Source organism: Glycine soja, chromosome 7 (genome assembly GCF_004193775.1).
Source record: "Glycine soja cultivar W05 chromosome 7, ASM419377v2, whole genome shotgun sequence".
NCBI classification, from domain to species: Eukaryota; Viridiplantae; Streptophyta; class Magnoliopsida; order Fabales; family Fabaceae; genus Glycine; species Glycine soja.
Window position 1 is genome coordinate 11830107 of NC_041008.1, and position 24790 is coordinate 11854896.

Sequence of the window (24790 nt, forward strand, 5' to 3'; positions counted from 1 at the left end):
GAGGTACGCCTGGGGAGTAGCTGCACTGGTGCATATATACGTCCAGCTGAACGATGCCTCTATCAGCAGCAGCCGACAACTTGGCGGTTACATCACACTGCTGCAGGTAACAAACATGTTTTTCATTTGTTGAGGTTCAACAATGTTTAACTTTAAATTTTGTTAGACTTTCATTATTAATGTTTATCATTTTGATGTTACCTCTGTAGTGCTGGATATACAAGCACTTTCCCTCAATCGTGGAGTCCACTGCTGATCAGGACAACGACAAGGATTCACCGCGTGCCTGTAGGTGGATTGCAACAAAGAAGACCGTGAAGAGCATACGTACATCGGCGTACAGGGAGCGCCTGAACCGACTCTGGATTCCGAATGTCTGTTGGATCCCATATAGGGAGCATCAACCAGTCTGGGACTTCCATTTGATTTCAAGCTATTCCGGTCTCCTGCGCTGGGGGCCCGTTGCTGTGTATTACCGACCAGAGAGGGTCATGCGGCAGTTTGGATACACCCAGACCATTCTTGCTCTGCCTGTCAATTCATGGGTGTCGTATGATGATATACACGACAGGTGGATGCACTACTCGGATCATATGGTTCCAACAGGTGAGGTGTGCGTTATGCCAGGTTAGTGTGTCAACGACTACATGGACTGGTTCTTCCGCATCTCGCATCCTTTCATAACACCAGACCAGGCATCAGATCCTCTGCCAGATGGTCATGCTCCGCAGCCCTGAGTCGTCCCTCAGGCCCCACAGACAGATATCCCACACGTGCCGGAGCCAGGAGCACCGTCGACATCTGTGAGACCCGCTGTGGAGGAGCCTAGACATGCAGTGGTAAGTAATACTAATAATTTACATCATTTACGTCAATATTTTCATAATAATTTGTGTGATCTATTTGTTTTGTATTTAACAAGAAGTTTGCCATGGGATTGCTGAGAGAGGTTGGAGCGTCATCTGAGCCTAAGGGTGGTCACGCCAGGCTCATCGACACATGAGCTGATCGAAGAATGCCTCAGGATGGCCAAGAGTGTCACACAAGACTAGCTAGTATATGTTAGGTCTCGACGCAGGCGGTGCACGGATCAGACGTAGTTTATTTACATATTTTATATTGATATTCGATGTATATACAGATATTGTACTTGAACCCATTTCATTAGTAATGTTGGTTTTATTTATTTCCATTAGTAATGTTAGTTTTATTTATTTTCATTGATTGTGTATTCCCTTTGCCTAATCTAGCTTATAAAATTTTATAATCTTATTCTATCAAATTAAAAAAAATGTTTTTTTTTTTTAATTTATCTCCTCAGATAAAAATCCGTATTTATATTTTATAATTTTATAATTAGGCGTAAGATTTATATTTTATTTTAAGAGACTAAAAAATATTTTCTTTTAATAAAATATGTGGTGCTGAGAGAGAATGTTTAATTAGAGTGCAGGAAGCATGATGTAGTTATCTAAGTATCAATGCTTAAATATTTTATGTGGGTCAATATATTTGTACCTTTAAGAAATGCTAGGATATCAAAACATAAGGTTGAAAGATTATGTGTGGGGTTTGTATTAATAACTTTTTTAAAAATTATTGGCTAAGAGTGATAATTTGTTCAAGTTGTCAAGAGTAAAAATAATGACGGGTTATAGTGAGATTTATTTAAGATGTTTAAAGAGTAAAAAGTAGATATTTCTAGTTAAAAAATGTTATAACACACACTTTTGAACACAACTTTTTCATTGGATTAAATTTATTAAGAACCACAAAATCTTGAGTCTTACAACTAATTTAATGAATCTAATTTTGAATTATTTGTGGAAAGGGTGTAGAAAAGAAAAAATTAAACAAAAAATGGAAATTGAAATAAAGAAGTTGAAAACATGGAAACACATGCTTAAAAAACTTCCAATTAAAAAAAATTATAATTTTATTCTACCAAATTAAAAAACTGTATTTTTTAATTTCTCTCCTCAGATAAAAATCCGTATTTGTATTTTATAATTTTATAATTAGGCATAACATTTATATTTTATTTTAAGAGACTAAAAAATAAAACCTTCTAATTTGAGAGACTAAAAAATAAAACCTTCTCATTTGAAGCATTATACAACATATTAAATTAATAATTGACTCATATAATTTATTTATTTTCTTCATTTCCATATTTTGCATCAGAGTTAAATGTAATTTGTTAAATATTTTTAATTAGTTCAACATTAAATTATTTTTAATTGATGACAAAATGTATTTTAATTAAATTTTAATTTTATAGTAGTTTCTTTAAAAAGAATGAACTACTCGAGTTTAAATAATTAATTGTTATTTTTCGGTTGTTGTAGTTGTTTTTTTTATATTTAAAATAAAATTGCAAGACCGACAAAAAAGTAAAAGTAGTAGAAATCAAATTTAACAGAGAACGACAAGTCATCTTCCATTTCCAGAAAAAAAAATGATTATACGATACATGAATTCAAACAATACATTAACTTCAACATAGTCGAACGAAATTAAATTTGCATCAAATACTACAACTAACTCACGCTAATTTTGCGACAAGGACAACTCGTTTTCCATTTCCGGTACAGGTTTACTGAAAACAGCTAAAATTTCTATTGGCCCAATCTTTTTCCAGTAGTTAGACTCAATCAACACCTTCATCACATCATCGTTGGTTTTGAGTTCAATTATTTCGAATTTTATAACTTTTTTTGAATACTCATGGTGACTTAGTTTTCGAAATAACTATCGCCTTACCATTTGTGTTTCATGAATACCATAAGGGGAAATCCCAGTAGGCGCAACTTGCTTGATCAAATCCTTCAATTCATCCATGGTACATCCAGTGGGAATGTCAAACTTTTTGAGATTTTTTCCTGTGAACGAGGTAACCAACAAACTCATTTTGGCATGATATGATCCACCTCCCATTGTAATATAGCAAGGCATCATGAGTAGGGGTCATAGTAGCTTGAAGTAAGTTTAAAATATCACCTGGGGTTCTAGCAATGCTACATAATAACTCAATCGGACCAACAAATGAAAATTCATGATTACACATTAACATTGTGTTAACATCAGCATCATCTTTCAGTTGCATACACTGAAACGGAAATTGATTACCTACATATGTGAAAGGCTGCTGGTAGTAAATTTTATCCAAAAATTGCTTGTCGGTTAGCTTAAGGGTATTGTGTATTCTGATTTTTAACGTTTGAAAATCTCACCCATTAGGTACTCGAATGGGAACTGGAGTGGAAGCTTGAAAGGAAACACCATTCTTGTTATGAACAATGGATCCATTTGGAAAAATAAAACCTAATGTGGAGTTCACAATTGTCTGACTGCTTGTCTCTCCCAAGAATGCCATAGTTTTTTGTAAGAGTTGGGTTACGACTGAAACTTGTGGTTTTTTATAGTGTTAGGTTGTGTCATATATATAGATGAGTTTTAATATCAATGTTGCATTTTATAAAGATTAAAAATACGCATGCACATGCTTTCTGTATGTGTTGTCAACTACACCAATGGCGTGACATGCTTTAGCTTGCATTAAATCTGCATGTGTAGTCATGTTGTGCAAGGTCCTTTCACGCGCTTTATGTTAATGCAGACAACAATTTATCATACACATTGTTTCACAATGTGTTGTCAACTCAGACAACAATATATCATACATGCTTTTTTAGAATTAAGTAATAATTTTGTTGTGGACGAAACAAGTAAATGGGAATATCCAATTCAAAATGATCAGCCATTATAAATTACATGTTCAATCATCATTTATGTAAATATAGTCTCTCTTGAACATCACGAAGCTCTTGTAATGTTGCATTCTGCTAATATATGGATTTGGCCACGGCTTCGCCTGAGGATGACAATTGCTAGACCATAACAATGCTACAGGCGGTAAGGGACAATGTTCTTTTAAATAAAAAATGTTAACTCAATCCTACAAAACTCATTGCATAAATATATAAAAAAAAACACTTCATATCTACAATGTACCTCAACAAGATGATTGGCATACACATGACCGATACAAATTATATGATGCAATGAAGAATTTGCTAGCGGTTGACTTCTAAGAGGAAAGAACGTCGTGCTTTGTTGTTTACACAAGGATACAACGATTACGTTATACCTTGATGCAATGACATGTCACATGTCCGTTATATCCATCCACTTATTTGTAGTCACCTGAATGAAACAAATATACACATCAAAATTAATTTCAAAGATAACTCTTAAAAATCAAATACATAAATTACATACCTTGGTTAACCCATCAACAAGTAGTGGCATCCTTAATTCCTCAAAATTCCTAAAATCTCTCCATGCCACCAAAGAGCTTGATATAGTCTTCTGAGAATTTGGCAAGTTTTTTTAAGCAGATGGTTGCAGACCATCGACCAAGAGTCTTGACCCATACCTAATAAACCGGCAACCGACTGATATCCACAGTTACCATCAACTTTGACATCAACAATCTTATCAATGAAGTCGTGCATAAATGGTTGAAACTGGTCCAACATGGGCATTATCGTTCTTCGATTCGGTTGCTCAGAGGATGATGCAGTACGCCTCACCGACGAATTGCTATTTTGCATAGATTCAAAGGCATCTACATACTCCTAGTAAGATGGATCACGCTTTGTTGACCTTGGGTTCCTGCTCATAGCTTTCTTCGGTGCCCCCTTTGTGTAAACCTTTGCTGGAGGAGGACACATTGAATTCTGATCAGGGTATGCAATATCCCAAAGTTTAGTCTTCTGAGTAAACTTGCCACAAACATCAAGTTCTTCGAATCTTTTGGATATTGCTTCCATTACTTCATTGATGCTCACCTCGGGCTCAAATAACCCTTGGTCTGAAAAACTGAGTCTCCTCCAGAACATATGGATTGAATCCAGTGGGATGCAGCCACTAATATATTTGGATAGCTCACAAGCACAAGGAAGACTAAGCATTGTTCTCACCACACAACCACAACTTGAGGGATTCTTGCCAGCATAGTCAACACGCTCTAATTTAGCAGTAATCTGATTTAAAGCATACCTTGAAACCATTCCAAGAAGCCTCCTGTATAAGGTTTTTTTGAACACACGTCCAACGACATGTGTACTTGTTTCAAATGATGTTTTAATCTCCGTGTGCTGCAACGTAATCATGTTGTTCATGGCATCCCACACACTGCATAAGTTTCCAAGGCTATTTTGTAACAATCTTTTTAAAGACGAGTGAGCAGATTCAACCCTACATTTCAAATACACAAATAAAAATAAACATATACAATAATACAATTCCATCTATTCATCAATGTAGAAGCAAGCTTCATGATGAATCAAGATTGATTCAAGGAGTTTGGATGATAACAAAGATGATGACAAAAAGCTCAAAAGTCAAGATCACTTCATGATAACAAAGATGACAACATTCAAGAATGAGTTCAAGATTGAGTCAAGAACACTTCAAGGATCAAGAGCAAATTTGATTTCAAGAATCAAGATTCAAGATTCAAGAATCAAGAATAATCAAGATCAAGATTCAAGACTCAAGAATCAAGAGAAGACTTAATCAAGATAAGTATGAAAAGGTTTTTTCAAAAACTGAGTAGCACATGGATTTTTCTCAAAACATGTTTACCAAAGAGTTTTTACTCTCTGGTAATCGATTACCATATTATTGTAATCGATTACCAGTAGCAAAATGGATTTGAAAAAGTTTTCAAATGAATTTACAACGTTCCAATTGATTTCAAAAAGTTGTAATCGATTACAATGTTTTGGTAATCGATTATCAGTGCCTTTGAACGTTGAAATTCAAATTCAAATGTGAAGAGTCACATCCTTTCACATAAAAGCTTTGTGTAATCAATTACACTGATTTGGTAATCGATTACCAGTGATTGTTTCTGAATAAATCAAAAGATGTAACTCTTCAAATGGTTTTTTATTTTTTCAAATTGGTTTTAAGTTCTTCTAAAAGTCATAACTCTTCTAAATGATTCTCTTGACCAGACATGAAGAGTCTATAAAAGCAAGGCTTTGTTTTGCATTTTCAATCAATCTTTCTATCAATCCAATTAATCTTATACAATCTTTTACAAGCCTTGAATCTCTTTGAACTTCTTCTTCTTCTTTGTGCCAAAATCTTTCCAAAGTTTTCTGGTTTCCTAAACCTTGAAAACTTGTGCTATTCATTCTTTTTCATCTCTTCTCCCTTTGCCAAAAAGAATTCGCCAAAGACTAACCGCCTGAATTCTTTTTGTGTCTCTCTTCTCCCTTTTCCAAAAGAACAAAGGACTAACCGCCTGAATTCTTTTGTGTCTCCCTTCTCCCTTGTCAAAGAATTCAAAACAACACAGTCTGAGAATTCTTTTGATTCTTCCCTTTCCCTTATACAAAAGTTTTCAAAGGACTAACCACCTGAGAATTCTTTTGTATCCCCATTCACAAAGTATCAAAGGTTTAACCGCCTGAGATATTTGTCTTAATACATTGGAGGGTACATCCTTTGTGGTACAAGCAGAGGGTACATCTACTTGGGTTGTTGACTGAGAACAAGAGAGGGTACATCTCTTGTGGATCAATTTTAGTGGAGGGTACATCCACTAGGTTGAAAGAGAACCAGGGAGGGTACATCCCTTGTGGATCTTTGCTTGTAAAATGATTTTTACAAGGTTGAAAGAAATCTCAAGGACCGCAGGTCGCTTGAGGACTGGATGTAGGCACGAGTATTGTCGAACCAGTATAAAAACTCTTGTGTGTTTGTCTCCTTCTTCCCTACTCTTTTACTTTCCGCTGTGTATTTTAATTCATGCTTTTACTTTTGGTTAAGTTTCTTTTCTGTTCTTCATTTGCTTAACAACATAGTAAAAGCCTTAGAAGAGTAAACTTTTAATTAGTAAAGATTTAGGAATAATTAATTCAACCCCCCCCCCCTTCTTAATTATTCTGAGGCCACTTGATCCAACAATCAACATTAATAGAAATAGTTCAACAGTTTCATACCTGTTTGTTGTTGTGTTTCCTAAGTGCATCACCTTATTAGTCTAGGCGGAAACAAATTTTTCCTTGTGTGGCATTATCCATGTTTCCTTGACATAGTCAACAAACATTGGCCAAGGTGCGCAAGCCATTTTGAACTTCTTCAGGCATTCATTAAACTACTGTTCTGAAGGACAATCAGCCAGACATCCCCAGCAATCCATGACATAATCCCAAGCATTTTTTTGGGCAATTAGTGATTTACATTTGGCCTTCACATTCTTGTTTATGTGAAAGCTGCACAACAAATTTCTACATTCATGGAATACATCCTTCACTACATTCATCAATGTTTGGTCTCTATCAGTGACAATAACTCCAGGGAGGGCATGACGCTTTAAAAAAAGGCCTCGGAAGAGTTGTAAAGCCCATACCAAATTATTAACGCGTTCACCCTCCACATATGCAAAACTGGCAGAGAATGTCATCCCAGTCGGTGTCACCCCAACAAAATCGAGCAGTGGGAGTCTGTACCGGTTTGTTTTGTAAGTGCTGTCTATCAAAAATACCAAATTACATGCGCTGACTAACTTCACTACATCAGGGTGACACCAAAAGATATCACGAACCACGTCTTCATCCTTTATTCTGTGCCAATGAATATACTGATCACGTTCAAGAAGTTTCATCAGATGTTGCATTTCAAGATCGCTTCCTCTTATGGAAGAACGAAATGCACTTCTTGCATTGTATATTTGTTTAATGGTCTTACAGCTACTGGCATTGTGTTCCTTCAGAGTTAGCAGAATGTTTCTTGGCTTCACCATGGACTTCGTCATATCAGCAATAAGTGTTTTTTTAGCTTTAGTCAATCGCCCCACATATGAATGTCCAACTAATGACTTGGCCTATTCATGATTATGCACTCCATAAATCAACTTCACCATCCAGCTTTCTCCTCCAACCACTGGCTTGCAATGAAGCTTGAAGGGACACCCACATTTCTTAGTCTCAGTGTCTCTTCTGATAAATTCTTTTTTCCTACACCTATACTCGCCACTCCTTTCACAGTCAATTAACATAAACGTAGTCCTTCCTCTACTACCTGTGTTGGTGTCCGACCTTAAAATCACCTCCACAAATCCGTTTTCATGAGCAACGAATCGAGCCCACCACAAAACATCATCTCGGCACTCAAACACCTACAAAGAAATCCACATAAGTTAAGTTTTCTACCAGTATTCATTTTATTAAATCTGTGACAAACATTAACATTATAACCTGAGAAGTATTGAACGCATCGAAACAATCAACATGTGGTTCATTCGCACCACATGCTTCTTCATTTTCATAATCCATATCCGCTTGTTCAGACATTATTTCATACATCCACTCATCTTCGTCCATCTAACCAACTCAAACAAAAAATGGTCATACAAACAAATTAATAAGTTTTAAAAAATGGAAACTGAATTCAAAAAACATCACATTTTAAAAATAGTTACTCTTCTTACGGATCAAGTTGATCAGTAAGTCACTTACGGATCAAGTTGATCCGTAAGTCTCTTACAGATCAACTTGATTCGTAAGTAATCTGTACGCCCACGACACAGCCACCACCTTTTGTGTATCTCATTTGTCGTCGCCGACCACCGCAACGCACCTTCACCTTCACCGCACCTAATCGTTCACAACAAACCAACGAACCCGAGACAATGCCGCACGAAAACCACAAAAATAGAGAAAAGCAACGAAAAAAAATGGTAGATGTGTGAAGCGTAGGAAAAAAAAAGCTTTTATAAGGAAAAAAAACCAAGGGCATTTTTTGCCATTTATAATTTTTGTTGGGTGCACCAGCAAAAATGCTGGTGCACCTAGTAGCACTCTAATGGAATGCACACATTAATAATATATGATGATCTTAGTAAACAAGTTGTGGCATATCAACAAATGTCATTATTGTTACCCAACCACCAGGCGATATTTTCTATTTACATTCCCGTCTCTCAGAAAGAGCCACAAAATGATAGGACTAGACGGGTGCAGGTAGCTTGACCGCCTTGTCAGTCATATGCACACAATTAAGCAACATAAACAACTTAAAATTGTCACCTCATCAAGGGAGACTCTTATCAAAACCAAAATATTAAACATAATAAAATCTTAAGTCAAAACAACTTATTCATCTTGTCTAGCTCTTCATAAGCAAGTCAAAGGAAAAATATAAGGCAATAAAATTTAGGTAACTATAGTACAAGCCATATGAAGAATGTACACCAAAGAGTAAGAGACACTGCAGCACAAGAATAAGTTGCCAGCATAATAATTGAGCATTCACCCCTTCCGTTTCCAAACAATTGAGTAGATGTGCCTGACACAACCATATATCATTCCAGTTAAATAAATTATACAATACAAGTGGTTCAAAATTTATTTGTAAGACAGTGAACTGAAATTTGAATATTAAGTGGACCATAATTATCATAATGCAAAAAGGTTCAATTGAGATCATGGTTGACATTGTATTTTAGGCCTCTCTTGATTAGGTTAATCATGATTTAAAGAGGTTTTGAGAAATAAAAAGAAATTCCACACAGGAAAATTAAAAGTAAAAAAAAAATCTGCAAAAGTTAATTAGAAGAATTTCTACTTTTACCAAAAGATAACAAAAAAAACTGTCAAACACTATGTAAGAATAAATTTTATTTTGTATATGATTAATATTGTATGATAATGTCATCATTCATACAAAAATACATGTGTACTCATGAAATTTAAGTGCATGAATACTATTAATGGATGTGTGTGTGGACAAATACAGGTATATGTAGAAGGCATCATTCACGTAAAAAAACGTGTACACTATTTTTTTTTCTCTCATGAAATGTCAAATTAAGAAGTGTTAGTAATACACTTTATTATGGGCAGCAAAAAAATTTCTAAGTATTTAATATAATTATATACTCAAGACTCAAATTCAAACTATTAGTTAAACTGAAACAATCTTATATTAGTTGATCCATGTGTTTGGTAATTCATTAATATTTATGAAAAACTATAAAATCACCAGGGAAGTTCATTAAATAAGAAGTGGAAGTTATAAAATTTTATGATTTTTTGAAAACCTTTTGTTATGCAAAACTTCTCTTTACGATTTTTAATTTCATGAAAAGTAGATATACCTTAGGATGTCACCATCATCTAATATTCGTACATTTTCTTTCGTATTCATTTCAGGAGGTAATTATATATATTATATATACTTTCTCCAAATAATCAATTTGATGAATGTATTTTTTTTCTTGGTTAGAAATCATGGGTATTTTTTAGTGTCATTGACCTAAGAAAATTTTTCGCATAATAGAAATCGAACACAAATTCTCCTGTTAAATAGATTATTTTCATACATTTAAACGCAATAGGAATCAATTTGATGTAGGCATGACAACGGGACAAGTTGGGGCCGGTTTTTACTTACCTTGCCCTCAACCTCGCCCCCAACTCTCCATTTTCACCCCGCCCCTGCTCCTGAAACCCGATGAGACTATAGATTTATCCTCATTCCCGCTCCCGATGGGGTCGAGTTTTTCCCGCCTCGTCTCCCACCCCTAACATGGTTATAAAATCTTACAAAAAATATAATTTTTCATAGAATGAAAAATACAATTTTGAATAGCAACCGCAACATATTTGTAAATCATACATGACAACATAAAAGCTAATTCAATAGTAGAATAAAATTCAATCCAATAGTTTCAGATTTTAGTGTGATATATATGCAAGGATATTTTTGTAAATTAATTATTAGTGGGACGGGTATTAATAATCTTATCCCCGAACTCGACTTTGGCCGTCAGGAAAAATCCAACCCCAACCTTGACCTCCGTCAATTCAAATTTTTTCTATCAAAATCGGGGTAGGCCCTGCAGATTCGGGTCACATTCTCATGCCTAATTTGATAAATATGACCAGAAATGATAAATACTAATTTTTAAATTTAACAAACAACTTACTTATAGCTACTGCAGGTGGAAGGGCGAATTGAAGGAGTAAAACAAACTCATATAATGGATCATGATGGATCAAGCCAAAATGGACAGCACCTTTAACAATGCCTACACCTATAGCCGGCAAGACAATATTTCTAACTATAATAATGCCTACAATAATTGGAAGTTGCGCTCCTTGCCCTTTTAAACCTGAGGAGCATCCAAATGACATCATTTTCAAATGAAACTAATAGATTATCTCATTGAAGAAATGAATTAGACAAATTTATGTTATTGATTACCTTCAAGAAGATTTGCCCCAACCAACATAGTCATTGCTGGAAGGCATGCATCCCTATAAAGGAAAATAAAGAGAAAGTATAGTAAAATAAGGTATCTAGTTTCATTTTTAACTAAAGTGAAATTACAATTTTAATCTCCAAAATTAGATGAATTCATTAATTTTGTTCCCTCGAAAATTTAATTAAAATATTTAATTTCCTAATTTTAAAAATTCATAATTTTGGTTAGTTTGTCATATTGTATTTTCTTAGTACAGTTATGTTTTTATTATTAACGAATAATTTTTTCATTAGTAAAGTTATTAATTAAATTCTAAATTAATTAAAAATTAATAAATATTAAAAATATTGAACCTAGCTAACCAAACACATCAGAAAAATCCACTAAATGGTTCTTTGTCGGTGCTCGATGTTCTACAATTTGAGAACCAAACACAACACAAGGAGGAGAAGAGAGACCAAATCTCATCTCATCTCCATTTCTCCAACACAACTTTCTCTCATGTATTGCGTTAGATTGGGTGGAATATGGGCTGGGATTTTCATCGAACACTTAAGGATAGCTACTTCGGAAATCAGGTATGGTGTATGAGAAGTATTGTCTCTCATTACTGTCATAAACAACAGTAAACATACAATTTTTTATTCTCAAATGTTATACGAGGTGGACATAAGAAGCTTATCTATGACACGCTTGGTAGAAGTCAGATTCGGATTCGGGTCTATAGTTAGGTTTTATTTGGTGTCATTTTCTTTTTTGTTAGATAGTGTTGCTTTTGTGATTTTTTATTTGTAGACATTAATTAGCCCTCGCCAACCTCTTCTAAAACATCATATTCTTCCTCTTCAACAACCTCAGCCTCTCCGACTTCCTCAAATATGAGATCACCTGGTTGGACCCTCACCCCTCCGACGCGATGGAAAGGCTGCCCTCCGTGTCAGTGCTCCTGATCCGAGACCTCTTCCAGGTTTCCAAGTTCGAAGACTCCAATGTGACCAACAAAACAGGTGTGCTTATGCGGTGTGTCTTTTTGAATTCTCCGAGGAGGAAGAAACTTGGTACATGCACAACTGCAAGCACATTTTCTATTGCACCTGCGTCGATCGCTATCGATGACAACGAGGAGCTCGTCGAGGGATTTGAAGTTGCCTTCATTTGCTATCAAGATTTATGAATTATGATTGGGTGAGGGGAATAGGGATCGGGGAAAAATAAACCTTAGTGTGTTAGGTTAGGGTCAGGTAAGTATAATCTGATGGATTAACAAAAAATGAGAATTTTTAGAACCAAGAAACAAATGTCTCAATTAAATCCAAGGGCCCAAAATTATGAATTCATGAAACCAGATATGCTCAAATAAGAGTGATAACTCACCCTATCATAATGAGAGAGTCTTGAATCACAAGAAGAGGAGCACTTTCACCAACTAACAATTTTCGAAATTGAGGGACTATACCGATTATCAAACCAACAATCTGTGTACAATATGAAAAAGATTAAGTAATATTTTGTGGGCAAGAAGTATAAAGTAATTTTTATATAAATAAATAAATAAAATGTGTGCTAGTAATACTCTATGACACATTTCTTCTAACACATTTTCAACCATTGTTTAAAAAAAAATACTAACAATACACTTTTTTAACACACTTTTTATGGATTTTTTTTTTAAAAATCCCAAAATTTATAGATTTCACTTTTTGTTTAATGAGTCTCACGTGATTATATAATTTTTAATAAAATTTAATTAATAATAAAGAGAATGCTAGAAAGATGTGTTAGAAAGAGTGTTATTGGCACTTCTGGTACTTAAGATATTAACATTGAGCGTTGTAGTTTGAATTTGAGTCGCACTATAATGCTTGTTATAGTATTTCAAGTAAGAACTTACCACTAGGATGAAAGTTATAGGATTTTTGTTAAGGTTCAACTTCTTTATTTTATTCCATTGGTAAGTGCAACAGTTCAATTTGAGACTAATTTTTTAGGCTTTTAAACATAAGATATTGCCCAAATAACCAAACTATGTTTTGTGATTTTCTTATATAGTATAACCGCATTCCCCCGCTTATGCTTAAATAATTGATGGACAATAATTTTACTCAGGAAAATAAGAGAATTATTGTCATACCGCTCCAATCAATGTAGGTGGAAATAATAGCTTCAAGTTGCTCCATATAGCTAATGTTTGTGGGCATTGCATTAACTTTTCCTTCTGTAAAACATTGAAACATAACCATTTGCAAATAAGCAGACACCAATCATTATTGATTTTTATTTCATTCCACTATAAACTATATAAATAATACATATTTTTAGGCTTAATTATATTTTTAATCCTTTTATATATTAATAATTGAAATTTGTATTTGGTCCTTCTAGTTTTTTTTCTTCTGAATTTGATACCTTATCATTTAATTAAGTGTGCAATTTTGGCCTATTTATTAACTTGATGTTCAATGTTTAACACATAGACCGAAATTGCCAAATTAAAATAGTGGAAGAATCAATCTTGCAAAAAGAAAAAGATGTGAGATGACCAAATTCAAATTTTGAGGATAGAAGACCAAAAATAGAAATAAGTAGCTCGTGTTGATGACATAAGAAAGTGATGGTAAAGACTTCTAAGGGACAAGAGTTTTGCAGCAAAGAATGTAAACTCACTAATTATATTAGAAACATAGATAAATGTTGGTGAGTAACCTAGCTTAAAGCTTTTTAAGTGTTCCACATATTAAATTCTGTAATTTTTCCAAATGTACCTTTAAAATCCGAATATAAATGCAACGTCATACCTTTTCTTGTCCATTTGGCACCACAATTTCAATTTCAAGTTGATTCACACAATTCTTAGTATGGTATCTATCTTCAGTTGTAACCAATGTTTGTGTGGAGCATTTTGAATGGTTTTCTGGATCAGTTTCTGTTGTAGATGTTGGATTTACAGTGAATTGATCAACTTCGACAACATTGGAAATCTCTTGAGTTGAATATATGCGCACAATGTTAAATGCATAAGACCACACTAAAATGGATGCTAGCTGAAAGACAGGAATATGGTAAAAAAAATTAAAAAAATCCTAATGTTAATTACTATATGATTTGATGCTTTATGTCAAAAACACCTTCTTTTTTACTACAATACAAAAAAAAAAAAAAAAAAAAAAAAAAAAAAAACACATTCTTTCATGCAAGTCTCACAAAATAAGGTAACCATTTGTAATCAATCACTTCCTATTTAACAGGTCTCTCGTGTGAAGTTCACTTAATAATAATAATTAATATACTCAAGAAAAAAAGTGTTCATGTAATATTTTAGGAGACAAATTATTTGGCAGACAGCAGTCAATATATACATGTCCATCATCTCCCTACTACAAAAGTGATATTTAATAATATTTTTTTATCTAACACTTAATAAAAATATTATTAAAAACTTTTGATGACATTTAAAAAATTCACAAAATTATGAATAAATATTACTAATATATTTTTATAATATTTTTTAAATATTGTGTAAAATTCATGTTGTTAAATCCTTTTTGTGATATTTTTAAATTTTAATAACATAAATTATATATATAACATTTGATAAAATATTACAAATATATTAGTAATATTTATTCATAATTTTATAATAATCAAAAGTTTCTAACAATATTTTTATTAAGCATTAGACTGAGAAAATGTTACTAAAAATCATATATGTAGTAGTGTCTCAAGTAATATTTATATAACATATTTAAACTTTATAGTTTACGAAAAATAATTAACAATTGATTAAATATCATATAAAGATTAGTAAAGACCATTTCTCATTTCACAGACTTAATTTTCAAATCCTCTAAGTTAGTATCATACTGCCAATGACAGAGAAGTATATGCCAGTCCATTTTTGTAACAAATATCCACATCTCCAAATGGATTGCTTCTTTCCTTACAGATAGCTGGAACTATAATAAGAGGCAAATTTCCCAGATTTCCTGTAGACGTCAAACCCCAAAGACACGCACATTAAAGGATATGGAACAAGAATTTAAAAAAATATAATTAATTTTTTAATTTTCATCAAAATTGTAAATTAATTTCTTGTAGCTTTCCTTATCTCTCATATTAATTAATTTCTTTAAAATCACACATTAATTAATCATTAAGGATGGAATTGAAAAAAAAAATCATTAGAACTGGAAAACAAAAAATAAAAGATTGTTAAAATGTCAAAAAAAATGGAGGAAGTATATATGAAGTATGTTGGTTTACGTTATTTTTTATTAAAAAATAAAATCATCTTTATTAATAAAATCATATTTTTTTAAGTGTTTGTCTAAATTATTTTGTTTTTTTAAATGATTTTATGCTTTTTTAAAAAGCATCTCCTATCCGCTTATTAAAAAATCACTTATTTTAGAATTATTTAAATTTAAACAAATTGACCGTTAAAATGATATACGACTATAATTCTGCAATAGTTTTTTTTATTCGTAGTTACATCGTATTGCCTACAATGTCCTACAATTCATATCAAATTTTTTAGATCTCTAGATATGGAATAATGATCACAAGTACATTTTTTTTTTGTATGGAATACATCACATATATTTTCCAAAACAATCATCCTATTCATTTTAAAAAAAAATCTATAAGCTATATACGTACCTACAGCACAACACCCCAACACAAGACCTCGAAGATGACGAGGAACTCTAGCTATTTTAACAAGTAACCATCCTAGAGCTGTCCCAATAATAATTGTGAGAAGAATACTCAGTGGCATGAACCACCTACAGATAAGTCATCGAAGAATCTTTATTGAACCAACAAAACGGAGAAATTTTAATTTTGAAGACCAATGTGAAGACTTACAATGTAATCATACTCCTTAAAGTTATGGTTTTAGCCAGGCTGCTACAAGCAAGAGCAGGAGAAAAGACAAAATATACCATCTGTAAAGAAATTCAAGTATGAGATATATATAAAATTTTTCTTTTACCGAAGATTTATGTAAAAATTGTATTGCTATGCACATCACGTATTTTTTTCCCCTTCCGTTCTTAATACAATATTAGCACAAGCTTTTATGGATATAATGAATATCTTAATGTTGGCAGTATTTTCATTGTTGAATCTAATTCCTTGTTGGTGATTGATAATTGTAGAAAATACTTATGGAGATATGTAAATTTAGGTAATTATTTCATTTTTTTCCTTTTATTTAAGACTTTGTTTGTACCTTTTTGGTGTTAAATTTATGAATTTGTAACTTTCTCTTTAGTTTATCATTTTGATAGGTTGCATATGTTTATGGATGAATTATTTTGTAAGAATGAATATTGGTTTGGAAAGGAAACTTAGAACAAGAAATGAGAAAGTTTAAAGTCAAAAAAATTAAGTTGCTGAGCAAAAACCGCTTAAGCCTGAATTTTTTTGCCTCAAGCTAAAATCACACAGGTAAAGTTTTCAAATATGCTTAAGTCAAAATTTTTGGCTTAAGCACATTTTCATTAAAGTGTTGCTATTTTGGGGATTTAAAGGAACTAACTCACCATTTCCAAAAAGGGGGCTTCATTTGCACGACCCAAGCACTGGTTATTGAAGGAAAAGTTTCCTCATTTCTCCTTTTCTTCAATCTTCTTCCTCCATCATTGTATTTTGGTGCCACCCATGACAATGGGTAGCTAAATCTTTTTGTTGTTGGGCTTAGATTATAATTAAACCTTATTTTCAAGTATTTTTTGAAATAGTTATAGATATTTTTCTTGTTCTTCAATATTAATGTTTTACTTTTACTCTTAATGTTTATTATGATTTGTTATTGAAAATACTTTTGTAACTTGATTTTAGGACGAGATTGTGATTGGAAAATGCTTTCATAGACTAATATTAACATTAAATCTCAAGTTGGGTGTTGTTCTTTATTTTAAAAGAGTTTGGTTCAGTGAGATCTAACTTGACAACCTTCATTATTTGATTTTCACATCGTTGTATCGTGTGTTTTTTTATTATCTAAAAATAAAAAAACTTTCAAGTTTATAGCTTTGATTTGTTTTATCCTTATTGTTGAATGCTAAGTTCATGTTCTTATTGTTTCATTTGTTAGTTTAAATGGTAAAAATTTGTGAAATTTGTCAAGTATTACTTGAGTCTATGAGGGAATGATACTCTTAATTATTTACCGAATACTACTTGACGACCTAGTACATCCGCTTGTCAATGAGTAAACAGTGATCAAATTTCTTATGGAAGGGTGCATGGGGTCTCACTCGTGTTATCCTTTGGTCCAAAGTATAGATAGTTTCAAGAGGTTAGGGGAAAGATTTGTGTGGAAGCATGTGCTTCGAGAAGGGAATCAAGTTGTAAATAATCTGGTCGCTACTCTCATTTTAAGATCTTTGAGCTTGTTTTATGTCATTTTTGTGGATGTAACCTTAACCATATTTCCTCGCGATTTTTAGTTTTTGTTTTGGGGTCTCCCATTACTTCACAAAAAAGAGAGATAAAAAACAAGAAATAATACATGTGCCTTGATTGTCATCTTTCTTATAAAGAACTTCTTATTTAATTTCAAAAACGTGCTAGCAACAAGAAATAATACATGTGTCTTAATTTTAACTTCTTTTAAATAGTCAAATTTATCCCCGAAAGTGTGGTAGAGTGACAAATTGGTATCTGAAAGATGAAAAATATAAATTTAGTCTTTGAATGTGTAAAAAATAGGACAAATTAGTCATGCCTTTAAATTTGTGAAATCATTTTATCATTAAGCTATAATGTTTAAAAATCAATTTGACAATAAATTATATTTTTAAAGACCAATTTGACATTAAGTTGTAATGTTTAGGGATCAATTTGTCATTAAAGTGTCTATAAGACTAATTTATTGCACATTTTAAATATTCAGAGATTAAATTTAAATTTTTCATCTTTCAGAAGGGATAAATTTAGTTATTTGTCTTTTTTATTATACACACTTGATCTTCTAATATATTTTTTATTATTGGCTAAAAATTTATTAAAAACTAGATAATGTGAGTAAGACCTATTGAATAAGAAGTTAAAGTGCCAAATCCACAAAATTTTATAATTTTTAATAAGACTTAAATAAACTCTTTTGTAAAAAAAAAATTGTCTCTATAAAATATAGTTATTTTTTATTTTAATTTAGTCCTAATTTTTTTTAGTTCATGTGTTCAAGTAATAACGTAAACTACTTAACTATTAACGTATCAATCATATTAGTAGTTCATTAATTTATCATGTCATCAAAAATATTCACATGTAATTTTTTTTTTATAAATTGTGTTTTTATATCTCGCATTAATTAATCTAGTGTCATAAACTATTAGAATAGATGAAAGAATATTTAAAAGAATGTGTTGATAATATTTCTCATAATTTAATAAGATAAGAATTAAATACTTTTTTATTTTAATATTTATAAGGAACATTTACTCATTACCAATGGAATTTGTAATTTTGGAACATTAATGTATATTATATATTTAGGTTGAAAAAGAGGGTGCGTTGAAGGAGATGAAACTTACAGTATTCATGTTCTTCCTTGCTGTTTCAGTAAGTATGTCAAGGCGATTAATTGCAAGGAAGGTGCCAAGAACAGTAATCAACAATACTTTCAGATTTGGCATCAATGCAATGACAAAAAGCTTCCAGATGTCCATTTTGATTGTGTCTTCCTTCTTTTTCTCTTGTATATAACTATAAATCAAGTCCTGATATGTGTAACCGGTTTAAAAAAATTAAACATTATTTAATTATAATGCTAACAATATTATTATATACTTATAGTATCAAACAAAAATAACTAAACACAACGAATCAATCACAAATTACATATATAATAAATTTGTTAATTTTATATTAATTGACAGTGGAAATTTTTTTTACTTATAATGCATGTATTATGAATCTCTTTAAACGAAAAAAATGTATGAAAATTCTACTTCATAAACAAATAAATAAAACTTACTGAGTAAAAGTTTTGGAAAATAAACTCATTTTTTTCTTATCTGTGATCTCGAAAATCCGCCACAACCCACTAGTCTCTTCTCCTTTTTGCTTCGATTCACATGTGACGATGTGCTTTCTGTCTTTCTTTTGACTCGTGCATGTGCCTTGTATATATATAATATATGCTTCTTTGATTCCCTTATCTATGTATGATGTGTTTTCAATCTAATTCAATCCTGGCTTTCCCTTTTGTCACTGAAATACAAATTCAATTTTCCTCTCCGTGCATGCATGCATGCCACCACTATACTACCTTCAAGTGCCCAGGTGTCACGGATATACATTAGGTGTCTTAATCTCTAAGAACATTAAACTTCACACCATGGAGTGGTGTTACACATTCTCCTCCTCTCTAGACACTAATTATACCAAGGAGACTTGGGCCATTTGATTTAAAGAGTACACAGGGCGAAAAAATCTTTTATAAAAATTATTTTTAATTATATATTAAGGATAAGAAGATGCGTGTTTAAATTATACTAAATTGTGGATTTTTTTCTTGCACTGTGAGTTGTGAATTATGATGAAAAAGAATTGGTTGTGTCATGTGTGTGTTGAAACTTTGTCTTATGGTAGCATCATGTAAAATCGATTTTGTAACATGAATGTCTATAGAAGAAATATAAAATTAAATATGGACAGATTAAACAACTTTTCAATGAAGCAAAAGGTTAACTTGAAGCTAGCTAGAATGCTCAAACGTGGACGCAATATACCTTGGGAAAAGAAGATAAGTTTTATAACGGGTGTGTACAGCTGTAATATATATATATATATATATATATATATATAATATTAAAGTTAAAAAATACATCTTAAAATGTAATCGAAAAGGTTAAATAAAATATTTTTCAATAGGAAGGAAAAAGAAACATGTTGAAGAATATTTCATAAAAAAGTATTATTATTTATAAAAAAAAAAAAGAGATTATGATTATGTTTGGTATAAAAAAGTAGCTAATAAATTAATTGAAAAGTTAATTTTTAGTTGAAAGTTAAAAACTGTTAAATTAATTTATTAAATTATAAATATTTATAATAAAATTTGTTGTTAAACTAGCTAATAACTATATAATCATATAAAAGGACATATTTATACAATTTATATATTTTTATTTTTATAAATTATATAGTTAAGTAATTATAATTTATTTTTTAGTTAATTTAAGTACTTGTTCTTTTTATGCAACTCTTATAATTAATTACTTAAAGATACAAAAAAATATAATTAAAATTTAAATAAATTAAATAGTGAAAATACTGTGATAATTTAAACAAATAGTATAATATTAAAGGAATTTTTTTAAAACAATATTGAAATATTAAAGGAGTTGATAAATGATAAGTTTTATCAAAGTATTGCAAGTATTTATAAGATATCGGCTGCTTTCATTTATTGTTGAAACATTTGCTTAATGTATAAATTCTACTAATTAATAGGGTTAGAATTTAAATTACTTCTGGAAAGTAAAACATCTTTTTCACCGTGCGAAATAATATCTTTCACGGTGGCACCGTTCGATTAAAATTGGTAGTTGAGATACCATGAAAGTGTCTATATCAGATCAAATATTTTTTTTTTCTTTTCACCACCCACCACTGCAACTTCCGCTTCACCGTCGGCTCCTACTGCCTCCTCCTCCACTCGCTCTTCGCCTCGAGTTTCATGCCGCACGCGAGGCTCCTGCTCACCCGCCTTATCAATGGCATCGTTCCGACATTGTCATTGTTGTTTCGTGACCACGAGAGCCGCCATCGTGCTGCTCCACGTTCTCTGCTCCCAGTTCAAGAGCTTCGATTCTCGTTGCACTTTCTCATTGGCCCTTCTTTGTCACACCCTCTACCCCACACATATATGTACTAATAATAAAAGAAATAATTAAAAAAATAAAATAAACTTAATTCAAGTTTTTAAAACATATTTAAATACAAGCCTTTCAAGAGGGTAGCAGGCTCACATTCACCTTTCTAACATCATCATAAAACTTTTTTAAATAAATAATAAATTCACTTCGGCTCAAACAAGGCCGTCTATAAAACCCTATACCACAATGTCACATCCTATCAGAGCGTTGTGTCCCGACGTCCTTTAGCACATGGTTTCTTAAAGCAATTCACCTAATCATCTGCTCCCCCGAACACAAAGTTCAAGATCATCACAGGATCCAAACACAAACAACACACGGGGAGTGAGTAATCACATTCCTAACTAATATAGAAACAAGACAACTAGATATACATATCATATAAACCAAATAAAACTTAGTTACACGTAATTCACGTAATTTCACCACTTTGTCATTCAAAGTTCACTTTTCAATCATCAATCACAATACACAAGAATCACATGCTCTGATCAAGACATAATAACACATCAATTTCATAATAAACAATTAGCAAGCGCATGAGATAGTTATGCTAAGACTCAAGCCTATATGCAATGTGGTACCATGTCAGTGAAAAACCACCCTGGGGCGCTTAGGAGTACATAACAAGACACATCACACAATGGATTTGTCGGGTCACTCTCACTAAGTAAGATCATAGGGAGACCAGTTAGGGTCACGATGTTTTGCGAGAATGCTCCAACCATATGGGACAAGCATAGGCTTAAAGGAGCACTCAAACCCGGTGACCCCCAAGGCCTACACTCGAAAGAGTCCGTCAGGGCCTCTCCCTCCTGATTCAGGTCCAACCCCTAAAATCATTTTGCATGCAGACACTGTTCATGAATTATACAATACCCACGACCTCACACTCGTGTTTTAAACACGTTCAACACAATTGCACTACGATTTAACACTGGTTCCTAAATAGGAAACCTACACTTTCTCTTTAACATTGGTTCCTAATTGGGAACCTACACTTTCTCTTTAACACTGCGCATCAATGCTTTTCTCAAGATAACACTGGTCGGGTTATTGTACAATTCATAGCTTACAACACAAGTAATGTCACATCAAGTGTTAACTACACACTTATCCACAACCAAAACACATTCACAATTTCACATCTCATAATGTCACAATCCACCATCACATGTTTACACATATCTCACAAATTAACACATGTTCAACTTTACACTTATACTCAATCTCAATAACAATATTATAATCTCAAAGAAACATGTTATTTCACAATTTATCACATATTCTATTTATAAACACTGCTAGTGAATTACACAATACCACGACCTCACACTCATGTTTCAACACATTTAACACATTACGCTACAATTTAACACTGGTTCCTAAATAGGAGACCTCCACATTCTCTTTAACATTGCGCATAAACAATTTTTTCAATATCAACACTGGTCGGATTATTGTATAATTCACAGCTCATAACTCAATACACACATCTCAATACACATGTATCTCAAATCTAAACATAGTATTCTCAAACTCCAACACTTGAATAATTTTTGGAATCACACGATAACAACACTACAACATTATTTACATAAAATATTAATATAAATAAATATATAACTATATATATATATATATATATATATATATATATATATATATATATAAATCCAACAACGTATATCATATTTGATCATGAATTTAAAGAAAGTTTTCAATGTACCAATTCTAAATAATTATATAAACATTTTCTCATATATATAAGTATACATGAATTCATATATATATTATCTAAGAATACAACACATAGTCTATTAGAATTCTTTTCTCAATTTCAAATATAATATCAATTTTAAACTATAAAAAAACTAAAAAGCATGAAAAAGGAAAAAATACAAACTCAATATCTCCTTACTTAATTTCATCAACTACGGTTCACACTCAACACAAGAGCATATTAATTTCACAAAAATTTCTCATTGGGACATCAAATGATTCATCAAACATATATAATTTATATATAACTCATAGTTATAATTATAAGGATAAAGTAAAAATTGTAGAAACACCCCAAAACTCATTCCAATTGATACTTTAAGGATCCATGTACATGCTCTCACTAATCCCCAATCGTGAATAACTCATCCCTTATCTCTGAGTGGACTCACGTGTCTTCAGCCAGCGATAGCAGCATCTCTAGCGGTTCCCTGAGATTCCTTCAGTTATTCCTCCGACTACTCCGATAGAATTCCCAAATGTTAGAGAGACGGAGAAGAGATTGAAACCTCTACTTGTACTGTCTTCATGCGATTCCTTTCTCCTTCCACGAATATTATCTCACAAATCCCAACGGTAGAAGTGTGCGCAATTGAATTTTAAACAACATATCCAAATTTAATGAAAATCCAACGGTTAACGAAACCGGTATCATAGTTTTACCGAGACAGTTTTGGGTTTCTGCGGGAAATTAAAAGGCTACAATGCGAAGGGTTTTCCTTTAAGCTCAGATATGATTTTGAAATTCCCAACGGTAAGAATTCTTGGAATTGGATTGTGAACCTGGTGTTTAAATTTCACGACGATCAAATGGTGAATAAGTCCGAGATCGTCATTTTTCTGAGACAAGTTTAGTAAGCTGCGGGAAAAAGAAAGGGTTTTGAGAGGAGAAGGGAAAAAACGAAAATGAGAGGCAGAGGAGGTTGAGGAAAAACCTAGCATGTTTCTATTTATAGCTAGGGTCATTTACGACCTATTATTTACTATTTATTTATTTTTATTATTTTTACTAAAAAACTTTTTAAATTTATTTATGAAAAAATGGGATGTTACATTCTTCCTCTACAGTCTCCAACCACCCCTATTTCTCTCTGACACCACCCTCGTAGTCACCATCACAAAACCCTCCAGTGCCGCAGCCTAAAGGACCGTCGTCGTTGTCATTGAAGAGGAACCATTTGTTCCTAGTGTCGTTGGTACCGAATTCGGACAACCTGTGTTAGGTTCGTTTTCAAATCTAATGGTTGTTTCATTTTCAATCTCAAATATGAGATTTTGTCGATCTCTTTGTTTTCGATCACAAATCTAGTGATGGTGCTTGATGTTCGATGGTAAAAAAGAAGGAAGCTTTGTCTTCCTCCGTTGGGTAGTGACAGCGACAACGGTCCTTTAGACGGCGGTAGAGGATTATGCGATGGCGATGGTGTGGGTGGTGTCAGAAAAAGAGGGCTGATTGGAGACCAAAGGGAGAAGCTCTGAGGAGAGAAAAATGAAAATCTCATGTTTTATTTTATTTTATTTGGTGTGAACAATTCCAATGTAGTTTATATTTATCTTAACTGTTGATTTTAATGCCAAGATATCTAACGGCCAAAATATTATTTCGCATAGTGGAAAAGATGTTTTACTTTCCCACCCTAGACTTCGTCGCAGAACATATCCATAAAAGAATATATTTCGAACTATATTCATAAAGAAAATTTTCATTTACCAAATATATCAAAAATCTTTTAAAGGGTAAATAGGTATTAAGAAGAATTAAATATAAATAGCACAAGCACATATATAGATATACAAATTAAATTTCATTAATAACCCAATTAAAAGATCT

General features: G+C 32.2%; 3 protein-coding genes across 9 annotated transcripts; all 3 read right to left on the reverse strand.

Moving 5' to 3' along the window:
• Positions 1 to 3718: 3718 nt before the first annotated feature.
• Positions 3719 to 7660, reverse strand: LOC114417727. Its single transcript, XM_028382803.1, has 3 exons — positions 7020 to 7660; positions 4282 to 5262; positions 3719 to 4206 (listed from the first exon to the last, which is right to left on the reverse strand). Exons 1-2 carry the CDS (start codon positions 7046 to 7048, stop codon positions 4641 to 4643), a joined length of 651 nt encoding a protein of 216 aa, XP_028238604.1. The 5' UTR covers positions 7049 to 7660; the 3' UTR covers positions 3719 to 4206; positions 4282 to 4640.
• A 105-nt stretch (positions 7661 to 7765) lies between these two features.
• On the reverse strand, positions 7766 to 8479 carry LOC114417843. Its single transcript, XM_028382874.1, has 2 exons — positions 8277 to 8479; positions 7766 to 8197 (listed from the first exon to the last, which is right to left on the reverse strand). The coding sequence occupies exons 1-2, from the start codon at positions 8400 to 8402 to the stop codon at positions 7904 to 7906; spliced, it is 420 nt and encodes a 139-aa protein (XP_028238675.1). The 5' UTR covers positions 8403 to 8479; the 3' UTR covers positions 7766 to 7903.
• Positions 8480 to 8825: 346 nt separating this feature from the next.
• LOC114418789 (protein PIN-LIKES 3-like) lies at positions 8826 to 20015 on the reverse strand. Of its 7 annotated transcripts, XR_003668096.1 has the most exons (12): positions 19272 to 20011; positions 18829 to 19014; positions 16151 to 16230; positions 15944 to 16068; positions 15149 to 15270; positions 14083 to 14328; positions 13419 to 13502; positions 12662 to 12762; positions 11287 to 11339; positions 11009 to 11194; positions 10474 to 10603; positions 9236 to 9366 (listed from the first exon to the last, which is right to left on the reverse strand). XR_003668096.1 is itself a non-coding variant. In XM_028384298.1 (11 exons), the coding sequence occupies exons 2-11, from the start codon at positions 18961 to 18963 to the stop codon at positions 9242 to 9244; spliced, it is 1257 nt and encodes a 418-aa protein (XP_028240099.1). In that variant the 5' UTR covers positions 18964 to 19021; positions 19312 to 20012; the 3' UTR covers positions 8834 to 9241. The 7 variants fall into 7 exon arrangements, 6 of the variants coding, with proteins under 6 accessions (XP_028240102.1, XP_028240103.1, XP_028240099.1 ...); XM_028384298.1 differs by lacking the exon at positions 10474 to 10603 and having other exon boundaries at positions 8834 to 9366; positions 18829 to 19021; positions 19312 to 20012; XM_028384296.1 differs by lacking the exon at positions 10474 to 10603 and having other exon boundaries at positions 8834 to 9366; positions 19272 to 20012.
• Between the last annotated feature and the right edge of the window lie 4775 nt (positions 20016 to 24790).

Excerpts from the sequence above, each read along its gene's own strand:
- LOC114417727 (XM_028382803.1), bottom strand. The coding sequence starts at position 7,048 with ATGCACTTAGGAAACACAACAACAAACAG. Across the intron at positions 5,263-7,019 it reads GGAAACACAACAACAAACAG|GGTTGAATCTGCTCACTCGT; the intron begins GTATGAAACTGT and ends TTTGAAATGTAG.
- LOC114417843 (XM_028382874.1), bottom strand. The coding sequence starts at position 8,402 with ATGGACGAAGATGAGTGGATGTATGAAATAATGTCTGAACAAGCGGAT. Across the intron at positions 8,198-8,276 it reads ATGCGTTCAATACTTCTCAG|GTGTTTGAGTGCCGAGATGA; the intron begins GTTATAATGTTA and ends ATTTCTTTGTAG.
- LOC114418789 (XM_028384298.1), bottom strand. The coding sequence starts at position 18,963 with ATGGACATCTGGAAGCTTTTTGTCATTGCATTGATGCCAAATCTGAAA. Across the intron at positions 14,329-15,148 it reads ATACTTCTCTGTCATTGGCA|CTAGCATCCATTTTAGTGTG; the intron begins GTATGATACTAA and ends CCTGTCTTTCAG. Across the intron at positions 11,195-11,286 it reads TGGGGCAAATCTTCTTGAAG|GTTTAAAAGGGCAAGGAGCG; the intron begins GTAATCAATAAC and ends GATGCTCCTCAG.